The sequence below is a fragment of the Anolis sagrei genome, chromosome 6 (genome assembly GCF_037176765.1).
Source record: "Anolis sagrei isolate rAnoSag1 chromosome 6, rAnoSag1.mat, whole genome shotgun sequence".
Taxonomy (NCBI): domain Eukaryota; kingdom Metazoa; phylum Chordata; class Lepidosauria; order Squamata; family Dactyloidae; genus Anolis; species Anolis sagrei.
In genome coordinates, this window is record NC_090026.1 from 35,109,643 (window position 1) to 35,125,252 (window position 15,610).

General features: G+C 43.9%; 1 protein-coding gene across 2 annotated transcripts in view; it reads left to right on the plus strand.

The window, feature by feature from the left end:
* ARHGAP23 (Rho GTPase activating protein 23) overlaps positions 1-15,610 on the plus strand; it is a 285,796-nt gene that overhangs the window by 34,472 nt on the left and 235,714 nt on the right. The window contains exon 1 of one of the 2 annotated variants that reach the window (XM_060780917.2): positions 13,937-14,177. The exons of the other annotated variant lie outside the window; for it this stretch is intronic. Coding sequence (XP_060636900.2) covers positions 14,112-14,177 — 66 coding nt within the window. The 5' untranslated portion in view covers positions 13,937-14,111. Of the gene's footprint in view, positions 1-13,936; positions 14,178-15,610 lie in introns of those variants that run through there. 2 annotated transcript variants of the gene reach the window in all.

Sequence of the window (15,610 nt, forward strand, 5' to 3'; positions counted from 1 at the left end):
TATGTCTATTGTCTGTCTTGGACATCTGTGCTGCTTGCTCTCTTTAGGCCAGTGTTTCTCAACCTTTCTAATGCTGTGACACCATAATACAGTTTCTCCCAACCATAACATTATTTTCGTTGCTACTTCATAACTGTCATTTTGCTACTGTTATGAATCATAATGTAAATATCTGATATGAAGCATGTATTTTCATACACTGGACCAAATTTGGCACAAATACCCAATATGCCCAAATTTGAATACTGGTGGAGTTGCTGGGGGTGTGGGTGTTGATTTTGTCACATGAGAGTTGTAGTTGCTGGGATTTATAGTTAACCTACAATCAAGGAGCATTCTGAACTCCAACAGCGATGGAATTGAACCAAACTTGGCACACAGAACTCCAATGACCAACAGAAAATACTGGAAGGGTTGACCTTGGGTTTTGGAGTTGTAGTTCACCTACATCCTGAGAGCATTGTGGATGCAAACAATGATGGATCTGGACCAAACTTGGGCATACTTAATATGCTCAAATGTGAACACTGGTGGGAAAGTAGACTTTGACATTTGGGAGTAGTAGTTGCTGGGATTTATAGTTCACTTACAATCAAAGAGCATTCTGAACCCCACCAATGATAGAATTGGGCCCAACTTCCCACACAGAACCCCCATGACCAACAGAAAATACTGTGTTTTCTGATTGTCTTTGGTGATCCCTCTGACACCCCCTCATGATCCCCCGAGTGGTCCCGACCCCCAGGTTGAGAAATGCTGCTTTAGGTGAACTGACACATTACCAGTATAGTTTCATCTCCAAATCCCTCAGCTCCTGACTAGAACAAATGGTCATATTGTATCCTATCTCCAAAAGAAAGATTTATGTACCATCCAGGACAACAGCTAAACTTCAGAAGCTTGAGCTGATGGGCAGGAAAACTTGATGTACTATGCTATTGATGTTTGAAAATAATTATTCAAAGAAAGGATTTGTGGTGCTTGCTCTGTTTTCTCTGTGTTTCAGAAAGGGTCCTTGTTGTTCCGTGTTCTCCATCCATCATATTTCAGCTTCTTCCAGAACTGAAATATGCTTAGATAACAATGATCCTTAGTATTCAGAGGGATCCTCAGATCTCTTTATCTCTTTATATTGTGAGTTTTACAAAGACCTTTTAGCTTTCTCTGCATTACCATTTTGACAGTGTGTGTATTGAGGCTGAAAGAGAACATTTTCCCCACTGCAGTTAGCTTGTGAATTCATAGCAGAGACAAACTGAGGATCACAAATTCTTAATCACTCAGAATTATAGTTCCTATATTCTGAGGAGGAGCAGAAGAACAATAGGTCCTCCACTTTTATGAAGACTGCGGGTGCAGAATCCCAGTGAAAGCGGAAAAACACAAATAAAAATGCTGTTTTAAAAACCCATGAGAACACCTCTCTATGAATCTCTAGGTCACCCAGCATGATTTTGATGGAAGTTGGCTGTAGAGAATTCATAGAGAGAATATGCCAATCAAATCCATGCATGACAGCATGTAACAAAATTTGAAAAAAAATCTGTTCCTGGTTTGAAAGTGTTATTTCCTGTTTAATTGTGCAGTATTACTCTGGAAGTAATTGTTATACCCCAGAAACTTTGTTTTTGTGGCTGCCACAAACTTTGTTTAATTGGTTGACACTCAATGAGATATTCATTGAAAAACTATAGCAAAATGTGCTACAAGATATCTTGTAAAGTTTTTGCAGTTTAATAAACCATTTCTGTGTTTTTATGATAGAACCAAATGACCTCTATAACCCAGGAACAAAAGAATGTGTTACATAGTGTAATCAAATCCATACAAGTTAAACCTATAAATGTGTAGGACCAACTACGTTGTTGTTTATTCGTTCAGTCGCTTCCAACTCTTTGTGATCTCATGGACCAGCCCACACCAGAGCTCTCTGTTGGCTGTGGCCACCCCCAGTTCCTTCAAAGTCAAGCCAGTCACTTCAAGGATACCATCCATCCATCTTGCCCTTGCTTGACCCCTCTTCCTTTTTCCTTCCATTTTCCCCAGCATCACTGTCTTCTCCAAGCTTTCCTGTCTTCTCATTATGGGGCCAAAGTGCTTCATCTTTGCCTCTAATATCCTTCCCTCCAGTGAGCAGTCGGGCATTATTTCCTGGAATATGGACTGTTTTGATCTTGCAGTCCTTGGACCGCAAGAAGGGCCAATGATGATGATGATGATGATGATGATGATATAATAATAATAATAATAATAATAATAATAATAATACTTTATTTATATACCGTTCTATCTCCCCTAGGGGTCTCAGGGCGGTTTCCAAGAATACAGAATCACAACATGAACAAAAAATTATAGTAACAGCAACATAAGCAAGAGCCAACTATAGCAGGCTTCTTTCTGGTTCGCACACACACAAATAATAGATAGTAGTCCTCATTCCCATTTCTTCTGGTGACAGGACGTAAGAACGTTTGAATTTAACAACTCTACAGTCAAAAAGATTTAGTATAAATGTAGCTTAATCAGCAAGTTCTTGTTTCTGTCTGTTTATGCAAGGATTTCTTAAAAGTCTCTTTGGACTTGAGACTCATAGTGCATCTACATTTTAGAAATAATGCAGTTTTAATTGCCATGGCTCGATGCTTAGCAGTTGTAGTTTTACAAGGGCTTTAATCTTCTCTGCCAAAGAATACTGGTGTTTCACCAAATTACAACTCCTAGGATTCAATGGTTCAGAACCATTTCAGTTAGTGGTGTCAGACTGTATTAATTCTTCAGTGTAGATGCACCCTCAGTAACCTCGTGTTTTTTCATTTTTTGTTGTTGTAAAAATCAAGTATAGGTTATACAAAATGTTATTCCCATTCTAAATATGCTCCCTGCTCTGTACTGCAGAGAAGTGGAAATAGTATTTTCTTCTTCACATGTGAAACGATGTGAAAAGAAACAATTGAACATAGTCTAGGCTGTGATCCATTGAAAATGAACAAGTAGAGCCTGCAGAAGTATATTGCCTGGTGGAATACTCTTCAAGATACCAGCTGATGAATTCATTTCTACTTCATTTTCTTTCTCAAAATGTCCTTTTAGCATTCCATATCAATTGAGCATGCTCAGTCCTTACTGAACTGGTTTGTTGAACTTTTTGACGGGCCCCTCTTTTCTTGTCTCATAGGAAAAGAGAGAAGGTGCTTCTGGGGTTTGCTGTTTCAAAGTAATTTGACTACTATTGAATGTGGAGTAGGAGGGAATGATGAGCAGGAAGGAATCACAGAGTTGGAAGGGATTGCAAAGAGCATCTAGTCTGACCCCTTGCCATGCAGGAATACACAACTCCCCTTAGATGGCTATCCAACTTTAGGAGAAAATGCTGCTAGAACACAGCCATACAGCCCAGAAACCATACAGCACCGCTATCCAACCTCTGTTTTCAAAGAAGGAAAATCCACCGTCTGAGAAAGTCTACTCCATTGTCAGACACTTGTTACACAAGTCTGGTAAACCACAGTTTCGGCAGGATAAAAGAGACTTTGGTTGGGGCTTATTGTGTAACGCCATTTGTCCTGTAGTTGCATTGTTTTTTTAATTATAACCACATTGTCTGTTTTCATTGAACCTATTACTTTACTTACTTAGGCGATCCCTTGTTGTCCAAGTATGATGACCTTCTAAGTCAGTGGTTCTCAACCTGTGGGTCCCCAGGTTTTTTGACCTACAACTCCCAAAAATCCCAGCCAGTTTACCAGCTGTTAGGATTTCTGGGTGTTGAAGGCCATAACATCTGGGGACCCACAGGTTGAGAACCACTGTTCTAAGTGTAGTGTTTTGGTGATGGATATGTAAGTGACTGTGGAGCCCTATTCTTGAGCCACATGTTCTTCCACAGTGAAGGCATCAGTTTCCAGGTAGAAGGCCGTCCCAGTCAGGGTTGGCTTGATGTGCCTTCCCCTTGGCACGTTTCTCCCTTTTGCACTCTATTTGTGCTTTTTCAAATTATGCAGCACAGCTGGTCACAGCTGACCTCCAGTTAGAGCACTCAAGGGCCAGGGCTTCCCAGCCTTAAAGCTAAACAGTTTTTAAGTTTAGCTTTAAGGCCATCTTTAAATCTCTTAAATGAACCTATTAATGAATACAGTATTGCTGTAGTTCTGCCACAATTTCTTGTGTGATAGATTTCTTGTACTACTGCAAAACCAAAGAAGGTTTTGCGAGAATGCTGAAATTGTGCAATTGTGGCGAAATAGTACATGTGCTGGGTCAGGAAGATACAGGTGGGAAATGAAGGTGTGTGAAAGAGTGATTGTGGGAATTTGCATTACCAAAACAGGTGCAATGAGATGTGAAAGTGATTGTTCCAATACTGGCATGTTTACATTTGCTCAAATTTGCCAGAAGACTATAGAATGAAGTGATAAAAGTCACAGTCAAGAAGATCTTCCGAATATTTGGTTGGAATATATTTTCTTGCAATTTGGGGTATTTCTTACAAAGTGTCAAACAGCTTTGGTTGTGGTTCAAAATCCATAATCTTTTCCCCATCCACAGACTTGTTTTTCCTGTTATGTGCAAGACCTGTTTCCTTCCCCCATTCGTAATTGAATTCTTCCAGCCGAAGAGAGATGACTACATCTCTAACAATTATCGTCCAGAGCAACACTTGGTACCTACAGATGCAGACTAGAGAGGAATGGTCTCTGAGTCACAGGTTATGTCTGAGTGTTGCTTCACAGTTATTTTGAGAGAGGGAGGAAATCGAAGTATCCTAGCGGGAAAGATCCTCAGTTCAAGAACAGAGCACATTCCTTATATGATAAAAGTCCTAGGTTTCATTATGGATGGAAAGTAGAATAAGTTGGCATAATCTGCAATTGATAATTCTAAGATCCTTCAAATGGATTAATTATTTTTGGATTGTGATATGATATCTCTGGAAGGCATAAGTTTGATAGAAGGTGGCAGTAGAGTTTGAGGTCAGTGTGGTATAGTGGCTTGAATGTTGGGCTACATCTCTGGGGACCAGGGTTCAAATTCCTGCTCAACCATGGAAACCCAGTGATTGATCTTAGGTAAGTTGTATTCTCTCAACCTCAGAGGAAGGCAACCACAAACCTCTTCTGAACAAATCTTACCAAGAAATATCTGTGATAGGTTTGCCTTAGGGTTACTGTAGGTCAGAAATGACTTGAAGGCATCAATCAGCTGTTCCCAACTTTTTCTTGATCAGGGACCACTTTGACCAGGCACCACTCTCCAACATTAGTATCAAAAGGGTTACGAATCAGTTTTTGGTCAACTTTAGATTTGGTTTGGTTATTTGGGGTGCTGTTTTATAAAATTGCATTGGATAGACCACATCACCTCTGCTCGCCCACAGAAAACCATATTTAATAAGCCTCGGCACTATAAGAGGGTTTTGTGAGACCATTCACTCTTGTTGTAGCGGTGTAGTAATGGTGAGTGCATGGACCATATTTTAGTTCATGCTGGACACTTGTCGTCCATGGACCACAGGTTGGGAAGCACTGGCATAGATCAACAACATAGTTATAATCATTTCAGAGTGTGGAAGGGTTAGATTTTTTGGATTGTGACTTCCAGAAAAAAGCAGCCACCATGACCAATGGAAGTTGAATTCCCAAGCTCTGAAGCTTTGCCACCTTGTGAGACTTCAATTTATTTATTATTTATTATTTATTTACAGTATTTATACATGGCAAACATTCAATGCCATAGACACACAACATATATAGATATGCACTCAGAGGCAATTTAACATTCCAGCTTTTCTTGAGGGTATTCTGAACACCAGGGGAGCTGTCCCTTCACCGACTATTTGTGACACTGATGAAGTACTTTCTCATTCTTTGCATGCTTGCTGGGGATTTTTATGGCCTTGTAAATGAGTTAAATTAGCCTCCCCGCATAAGCGGTACCTAAATTTCCTACTTGACAGATGCAACTGTCTTTTGGGTTGCAAAGGTTCAACAGCAAGCTACACAAATTGGTCGGAAGCTCCCTCTGATCCGGGCTGGCTTCGAACTCATGGCCTTTCAGTCCGTAGTGATCTTAATGCAGCTGACTCCCAGATAGCTGCGCTACAGTCCCCGGTGCACAGTCAAGTTTGCAATGTAAATGTGATACATCTCCTGGATCAGATGTACATGTAACTATTGTCAAAAGGTACTAATGAGAAATTAAAGAGTTATATTTGCAAACTCTCTTTGGAGTTTCAGCTATTGGCAGATTTGAGGGCTGAAAAGTCCTCAGTTTCTCCTTAGTTAGAGATGGACATAGATGGCCCTCCAATATTGCTGGATGGCAGCTCCGAAGCTTCTTTATGTGTAACAAATTTTGAAAAAAATGTGCTGTTCCTGGTTTGAAAGTGCTGTTTCCTGTTTGATTGTTTGGTACTTACTTTGAAAGTAGTTATTATACTCCAGAAACTTTGTTTTTGTGGCTGCCACAAACTATGTTGAATTGGTTGAGACTATGAAATATTCATTGAAAAACTATAGCAAAATGTGCTACAGGATGTCCTGCACAAACAATGTTTTTGTAATTTAATAAACCTTTTCAATGTTTCTGTGATAGAACCAATTAAGAAATTACATTTATAACCCGGGAACAAAAACTGTGTTACATAGTGTTATTATGCTGGTTAATAACATCTGGAAGGCTATCCTTCATTCATCCCCTTCTCTAGACAAGCCTGCATTCCTTTCATCCACCTTCATCTTCCTGCCTCTGTTCTCAGCAACTATTTAAAATACAAAGAGGGCTTGCTTAATGAAGTTTCCACTTCCTTATTTTCATTAATGCATCCAGCACCTGAAGGTGACTGCTCTTGGGGAATATTTTTGGGAGTGGGCATCATGCTATAATGACGAATGTGAGCTGTGAGCAAGAAGATTCTCAAGTTTAGCTGTTGCCTCCACTACAGACCCACAAAGAAAACCCAACAAATGCTATGTTCAGCAAAGGACAAGAGGGATCCTCTTGACTTTGGAGGAGTCTACCGTATACCATGCAGCTGTGGACAAGTCTACATAGGGACCACCAAACGCAGCATTGCCCAAACACGAATCAAGGAACATGAAAGGCACTGCAGACAACTTCAACCAGAGAAGTCAGCCATAGCAGAGCACTTAATGAACCAACCTGGACACAGCATATTATTTGAGAACACAGAAGTGCTGGACCACTCTCACAACCACCATGTCAGACTACACAGAGAAGCCATTGAATTCCACAAGCATGTGGACATTTTCAACAGAAATGAAGAAACCACAAAAATGAACAAAATCTGGTACCAGTATTTAAAAAAACCCTCTAAAATAATAACAATAAATTAAGAACAACACTCAAAAACAGGAGAATTCCCGACAAGAAACAATCAGGGACAGTTAATTACCTCTCAACAAAGGATTCTCCCAGGCAGTAAGAAGCCAGACATGAAACTAAGGTAGATAGGCATGTATACATCAAAAATATTGTTACCTGACCGTATCTGTCATGATTTACTTTTCTGTTATGTACTATAACTGAAACAAACAGTTTATTAAAAAGACAAACCCTAAACTACAAACCCCAGAATTTGGAGGCAGAAACCAGATTTAAAGTGGATTCCACTCTCTAGTGTGATGAGGTCCTAAGAATACAGGTCAGACCAGAATGGAATGAGTAAATATCTGGGGGGGGGGGGGGGGGGAGAGAGAGAGAGAGAAAAAGAAAAAAGAAATCCACAAGTATGTGGACAATTTCAACAGAAATGAAGAAACCATGAAAAATGAACAAAATCTTGCTACCAGTATTTAAAAAACTCTAAAAACATAAACAGTAAATAAAGAACAACATTAAAAAACGGGGGAATTCCAGACAAGAAACAATCAGGGACAGTTAATCACCTCTCAACAAAAGATTCCCCCAGGCAGTAAGAAGCCAGACCTTTAAACTTCTAGGTAATTAATTGCTAATCAAGGTGGCCAATTGAGACATTCACACCTACCCCCAACAGACAAGAGTTCTTTCTCCCACCCTGGACATTTTACAGATATATAAACCCAATTTTCCTAGTTTCCAACAGACCTCACAACCGCTGAGGATGCCTGCCATAGATGCAGGTGAAACGTCAGGAGAGAATGCTTCTGGAACATGGCCATACAGCTCGGAAAACTCACAACAACCCAGATATTGACAATGTAGGCCTACTGTGCAGGGCTGCGGAATGAGCTGCATGGATTGTATCAAGTGCTAAACCAGCGTAGTGCAGCATTTAAGAGTATTTGGCTAGGAAGTGAAAGATACGTATTAAATACAGATTTTAATCCCCACTGAGCCATGAAGCAGAGCGTCCTTGATCTTGTCATTCTTTTGGCATTTGCTCTACCTTACATGGTTGTTGTGAGGATTAAGTGGAGAGGAGGATGGCCCCAGGGAGCACTTTGAGCTAATTGGAGGAGACGTAGGACATAAAAAGAAGCTGATGAATAAATACTATCTGCTTCTGTGTCGATCCATGACTGAAGTTTTCATTTCAAAATAATGTTGAATTAGTGCCCAAGATAAAACTCTCCCCCAATCCTGGCTTTTGCTGCTATGTGCCATTCCTGTTCCATGTACCCCTTTACATTTTCTGGGGATGTGCCAGCCTCTGCTGTAACTCTATATTCCATCCCGTGACTTCACCCTTGTGAGGAATCTCATTTAGCTGGTGCTGGCTTCTGGGGGCTCACCCCTCCGTCCGTACCAGGCTGCAATCTGCCCGCTTCTGGAGTCGCTTTGATGCCAGGCCTGAAAGAGAAACAGTTCTTTCAGTGCCGGGCTGTGACAGCCCACTGTCCTTCCCCCTCCGATAGTTACTTCTGTTTTGCTTTTTCTGTGATTTATCTTGCCCCTGTCTTGTTCTGTGTTGCTTCTGCTCTTTGAGCTGCCCCTTACTTCCAGATGAGGACTTCCATCACAACATTGCCTTGCCTCCTTCACAGATTTCCCAGTGGATCCATACCTCAACCTGTATTTCTCCCACTTCTGTTTCTGGCTCCCTTCAACACACAATTATAGTGCTTTGGTTGCACCTGTAGCCCCAATTTGTAGAATCTGGGAAGGTTCTAATTTGATGTTGTGTTGTGTCGTCCACTGGAGAATAAAACTATCTCACCAAACTACAAATTCCAGGATTTTGTAGGATGCCGTCATGATGTTAAAGTGATATTGAAGTGCTATAATGGTACAGTGTGAAACATACATATTTCCTGACCCGTTTGCACAGTGGGTCATCAAATGTACAAGGGTTGAATGAAACGTAACGCCTCCACCTTCGTTACTTGGGTTTGGATGAGAATCTTTTAATAAATCAAACACAGAAATAATCCTTAGAATGTGCTCTTTAACTACCACTATTCACTTTCCCACATAATCACCAGACAATTAGAGCCCCCAGTGGCGCAGTGGGTCAAACCTCTGTGCCGGCAGGACTGAAGACTGACAGGTTGCAGGTTCGAATCTGGGGAGAGGCGGATGAGCTCCCTCTATCAGCTCCAGCTCCTCATACGAGGACATGAGAGAAGCCTCCCACAAGGATGATAAAAACATCATATCATCTGGGCATCCCCTGGGCAATCCTTGCAGACGGCCAATTCTCTCACACCAGAAGTGACTTGCAGTTTCTCAAGTCGCTCCTGACACGACAAAACAAAACAAAAAAAACCCCAGACAATTGGATACATTTCTGCCAACAATGAACAAGTTTTCTGAAGCCGTCACAGAAGAAGTCGACACTCTGTTTCCACAACCAGCATCTCACAGTTCTCTCAACTTCTTCATTAGAAGCATAATAATGTCCCCGCAGATCTTCTTTCATTATCGGGAACAGATGGAAGTCAGATGGTGCTAAATCTGGACTGTATGGAGGATGTTGTACGGTGGTGAGATCCAGTCTCTGACGTTTCAAGTCTGTGCGCTTTTATTTCAGGCGTCAGCATCTTGGGTACCCATCATGCACAGATCTTCTGATAGCCAAGCAAAGCAATAATGTGACCCACATGTTCTTGTGAAATTCCAATGATGCTTAAAATTTCTCTCTGAATGATACAACGATCATCCTGAATCAATCTGTCAACCTTTTGCTTGTGAAACTCGGTGGTTGTTGTCACAGGATGTCCAACTCTTTGTTTGTCATGTTCCCACATCAACATCTTTAAACTTACTCGCCCAACGACGCACAATACTCACATCAACACAATCACCATAAACAGCTTGCACTCTTTGATGAATCTCCTTTGGGGTGACACCTTCTGCTGTCAAGAATTCAATGACTGCACATTGCTTAAGTCGCATTGACCGACCGTCTGCACAGGGTTTCATACTTCGCACTTTAACAACACAACCGTTCAATGCTAAGGCTTCCCACCAAAATGGAACTGTAGAGGAGAGTCTGCTGAACAAGCCAGTACCTGCCGCATACCAGCTGCAAATCCCAGAGTTCCAAACAACATTACCATGGCAGTTCAAGTGGAATAAGTAAGGTGGAGAGATTTGAACATTGGATTATGTCTCTGGAGAACAGGGTTGGATTGCCTGCTCAACCAGGGAAACCCACAGGACTTACTTAGGCAATCCCTCGTTGTCCAAGTAGGATTGTCTTCCAAGATCGGTGTACTGGCAGTGGGTACGTAGGTGACTGTGGAGCCCTATTCTTGATCTGCATGTTCTCCTGCAGTGAGGGCAATGGTATCCAGGTGGAAGGTGGTCTCGGTCGGGGTTGGCTTGATGCGCCTTCCTCTTGGCACGTTTCTCTCACCCTCCATTTGTGCCTCTTGTACAGCATTGCTGGTCACAGCTGATGTCCAGCTGGAGCGCTCAAGGTCAGGGCTTCCCAGTTCTCAGTGTCCATGCCAGAGTTTTTAAGGTTGGCTTTGAGTCCATCTTTAAATCTCTTTTCCTGTCCTCCAACATTCCGTTTTTCCGTTCTTGAGTTCGGAGTAGAGCAACTGCTTTGGGAGACGGTGGTCAGGCATCCGGATAACATGGCCAGTCCAGCGGAGTTGATGGTGGAGGACCATCGCTTCAGTGCTGGTGGTCTTTGCTTCTTCCAGCATGCTGACATTTCTTCATTTGTCTTCAAAAGAGATTTGCAGGATTTTTTTGGAGGCAACGCTGATGGAATCATTCTAGGAGTTGCATGTGACGTCTGTAGACAGTCCACATCTCGCAGGCATATAGTAGAGTTGGGAGGACAATGGCTTTATAAACAAGCACCTTCGTATCCCTGCGGATGTCTTGGTCCTCAAACACTCTTCTTCCTTTGGAAAAATGCTGCACTCGCAGAGCTCAGGCGGTGTTGTATTTCAGTGTCAGTGTTGCCTTTTGTGGAGAGGTGGCTCCCAAGGTAGTGGAATTGGTCAACATTTTCTAATGTTACACAATTAAGCTGTATTTCTGGCATTGGAGAGGGATTGGCCGGTGACTGCTGGAAGAGCACTTTGGTTTTCTCAGTGTTCAATGACAGGCTGAGCTTCTCATATGCTTCTGCGAAGGTGTTTAGAGTGGGCAACCTTTGGCACTATTACAGTGGAGTGTGATAGGTCCCCAAAACTCTATTCCTGAGTTTCCCATACCTTTTGCCTTCCAAATGGCAGTCCCATTCCTCTTTGCCCTCTTTCCTACTTACATTACTCCTCTCATGGGCTGTGTGGGTGGGCAGTTGGGAGTGGAAAGGGCACACATGAAGGCCACAAAGCCGGCAAATTTAAAAGGATCCCAGGGCAGAGGAAAGGAAGAAGCTGGCGGCATCAAGAAGCACACACTCATTCCCCTTTAGGAAGACCCAATGGCTGTAATTCAGTATTAATATCAAGTCAATATAGAGTTTATGGTATGTTATAGTATGGGATAACAGCACTCCTTGCAGTCATGCTGGCCACATGATCTAGGAGGTGTCTACGGACAACACCAGCTCTTTGGCTTAGAAATGGAGATGAGCACCAACCTCCAGAGTTGGTCACGATTGGACTTAATGTCAGGGGAAAACCTTTACCTTATAGTATGGGATATAGTATTAGTTAGGCCTGTTTTTAATACTCTCAGGAACAACATTTATCTGGAACTACCAATACTTGTGGGAATCAATTGACTAAGAGTCTATATATGAATGTTTATGATCTTTCGTTCTAGTATCTATGTATTTTAACTAAGTTGTACTGCATCTCAAACCATGATGTGGGTAACAAATAACATTTCACCTCCTTCCTCCGCTTCTTTCTCCTCTACTTCTTGCTCTCACTCTTCTTCTTCACCACCCCCTCCTCTGTTTCTTGTTTTTCTTCCCCTCCTCCAACTCTTCTCTCTTTCTCTCTCCTTCCTACTATTCTTCTTCTTCATCCTTCTTCATCATTTTCTCTTCTCCCTCTTTTCCTCTCCCCCTCTGTCTCCCGTCTTCTTCATCATCCTGTCTTCTTCCTCCCTTCCCCTTTTCCTTCTTTTCCCTCCTCCTCCTCTCCTCCATGTTTTTCTTTCTTCTCTTGTTTCCCCCTTTTCTTTTTTCCTTGTTCTCTCCCTCACTTTTGTCTTCTTACTCTTTTTTCTTTCCCCCTCTTCTTATCCTCCTCCTTTTTCTCCATCCTCCTTTTCTTTTCTCCCTCTTTTTCCTGTTCTCATCTCCCCTTTTTTCTTTCTCCTCTTATTCTTCCCCTTCCCCCTCTTCTTTTTTCTCCTCCTCCAGCTTCTTTTCCTTCCTCTTCATCTTTTTTCCCTTCGTCTCCCACTCTCACTCTTCTCCCTCCCTTCTCTTTCTCCCCTCTTCTTTCCCCCTCCGTCTTCTTCCCCTTCTTTTTTCTTTCTTCTCCCCTCCCCCTTTCTTTCTCTCCCTCTTTTCCTCCCCCTCTTCTTTATCTTTCTCCCCATCTTTTTCCCTCCTCTCCTTTTTTCTTCCCCCACTTCCCTTCCTCCTCCTCCTTTTTCCCTTCTTCTTCCCCTTCTTTTCTTTCTTCTCCCTTCCTCCTCTCCTTCTTCTCCCCCTCCTCTCCTTTCCCCTCCTCTTCACTCCCTCTCCCTTCTTTTTTCTTTCTTCTCCCTTTTCTCCTGTCCTTCTTCTCCCACTCCTTCTCTTCCTCCTTTCTCTTCCTCCTCCTCTTCTTTATTCTCCTTCTTCTCTCCCCCTCCCTCTTCCTCCTCTTCTTCTCCCCCCACTTCTTTTCTCTTTCTTCTCCCTTCCTCCTCTCCCTCCCCTTATCCTCCTCTCCCTTCTTTTCTCTTTCTTCTCTTTCCTCCTGTCCTTCTTCTCCCACTCCCCTTCTCTTTCTTCTTCTTCCTCTTCTTCCTCCTCCTCCTCTTTATTCTCCTTCTTCTCCCCCTCTCTCCTCCTCCTCTTCTTCTCCTCCCCACTTCTTTTCTCTTTCTTCACTCTTCCTCCTCTCCTCCTCTCCCTCCCCCTCTCCTCCTCTCCCTTCTTTTCTCTTTCTTCTCCCTTCCCTCTGTCCTTCTTCTCCTACCCCCTTCTCTTTCTTCTTCTTCCTTTTCTTTATTCTCCTTCTTCTCCCCCTCCCCCCTCCTCTTCTTCTCCTCCCCACTTCTTTTCTCTTTCTTCCCCCTTCCTCCTCTCCTTCTTCTCCCCCTCCCCTTCTTTCCCCTCCTCTTCACCTCCTCTCCCTTCTTTTCTTTCTTCTCCCTTTCCTCCTGTCCTTTTTCTCCCACTCTCCTTCTTCCCCCTCCTCTTTCTTCTTCTTCCTCCTTCTCCTCCTCTTCTTTTTTACTCTCCTTCTTCTCCCCCTCCTCGTCTTTTTCTTCCTTGCTTGCTTTCACTCCTTGGCCTTCTTCTCGCGGATCGCCCTCCCCGCTGTCCGAGGGTCTCCCTATCCGCCTGGGGGCCCCTCCTCCTCCTCCTCCTCCTCTTCCCCGATCCTTGGTCCGCTCCTCCTCCTCCGGATGGGCCCGGCCCTCCTCCCGCCGTGGGAGAGGCGGAGCCGCGGAGGCCGGGGCCAGCCTGGCCCAGCCGAGTCAGCCAGCCTCCTTCCCTCCTCTGCTCGCTCTGTCTCTCTGCCGAGGCTCCTGCCGCCTCTCTCTCTTTCTCTCTCTCTCTTTCCCGTCCCGTCCCGTCGGGGCCAGCGCCGCGCCCGATGAATGGAGTCGCTTTTTGTTTGGTTGGGATCCCGCCACCGCCGCCGCCGCCCAGAAACGCCGAGGTGAGGCGGGATCGCGGAGTGGGGGCTCTCCTTCTGTGTCGTGGCAGAAGGAAGGCAAGAAGGGGGGCGGGAGGGGCTTTCTCCAGCCCCGTTCGTGGAGGGTCCCGTTAGAGAAAGAGGCGAGCAAGCCCAGGGCACGCTCGCCTGGACACGAGGGCGGGAAAGGGCTGCGGGGTGGGTTGGAAGCCGCGACCGCCTGCCAATCAAGGCGATAAACCAGAGGCTGGGCATCTGGGGTTAAGCGGGAATCGAACCATCGAACTGGTCAGGCAGGGGAAGTCATACCGGGCAAACGGGAACGTTACACTGTCAACCTTCTCCTGAGTGGTACATATCCACTCGCATTCATGCAAGAGGCGATTAAGGTTTCTCCACTGTTAGACTGATATACCTAGCTATCTCTTTGAACTGTTAGGGACAAAGGTATGCCATTGCACAAAAACACATATCAAGCAGAGTTTCAGAAATGTTATTTTCAGTTGCCCCAAAATACCTTAAAATAACTTGGTTTAAGTATTATGTTGGTTTAGTATTATTTTCATTATTATTATTTCTGGATATGAGAAAGAAGAGGGCCGAGTGAAGACGGAGTGGGTATGGTGGGCATCAACTTGACTGATGTACGGAGTGGATATGGTGGGCATCAACTTGACTGATGTATGGAGTGGACATGGTGGGCATCAACTTGACTGATGTATGGAGTGGATATGGTGGGCATCAACTTGACTGATGTATGGAGTGGATATGGTGGGCATCAACTTGACTGATGTATGGAGTGGATATGGTGGGCATCAACTTGACTGATGTATGGAGTGGACACGGTGGGCATCAACTTGACTGATGTATGGAGTGGGTATGGTGGGCATCAACTTGACTGATGTACGGAGTGGACATGGTGGGCATCAACTTGACTGATGTACGGAGTGGACATGGTGGGCATCAACTTGACTGATGTATGGAGTGGACATGGTGGGCATCAACTTGACTGATGTATGGAGTGGATATGGTGGGCATCAACTTGACTGATGTATGGAGTGGACATGGTGGGCATCAACTTGACTGATGTACGGAGTGGACATGGTGGGCATCAACTTGACTGATGTATGGAGTGGACATGGTGGGCATCAACTTGACTGATGTATGGAGTGGACATGGTGGGCATCAACTTGACTGATGTATGGAGTGGACATGGTGGGCATCAACTTGACTGATGTATGGAGTGGATATGGTGGGCATCAACTTGACTGATGTACGGAGTGGACATGGTGGGCATCAACTTGACTGATGTATGGAGTGGACATGGTGGGCATCAACTTGACTGATGTACGGAGTGGACATGGTGGGCATCAACTTGACTGATGTACGGAGTGGACATGGTGGGCATCAACTTGACTGATGTATGGAGTGGACATGGTGGGCATCAACTTGACTGA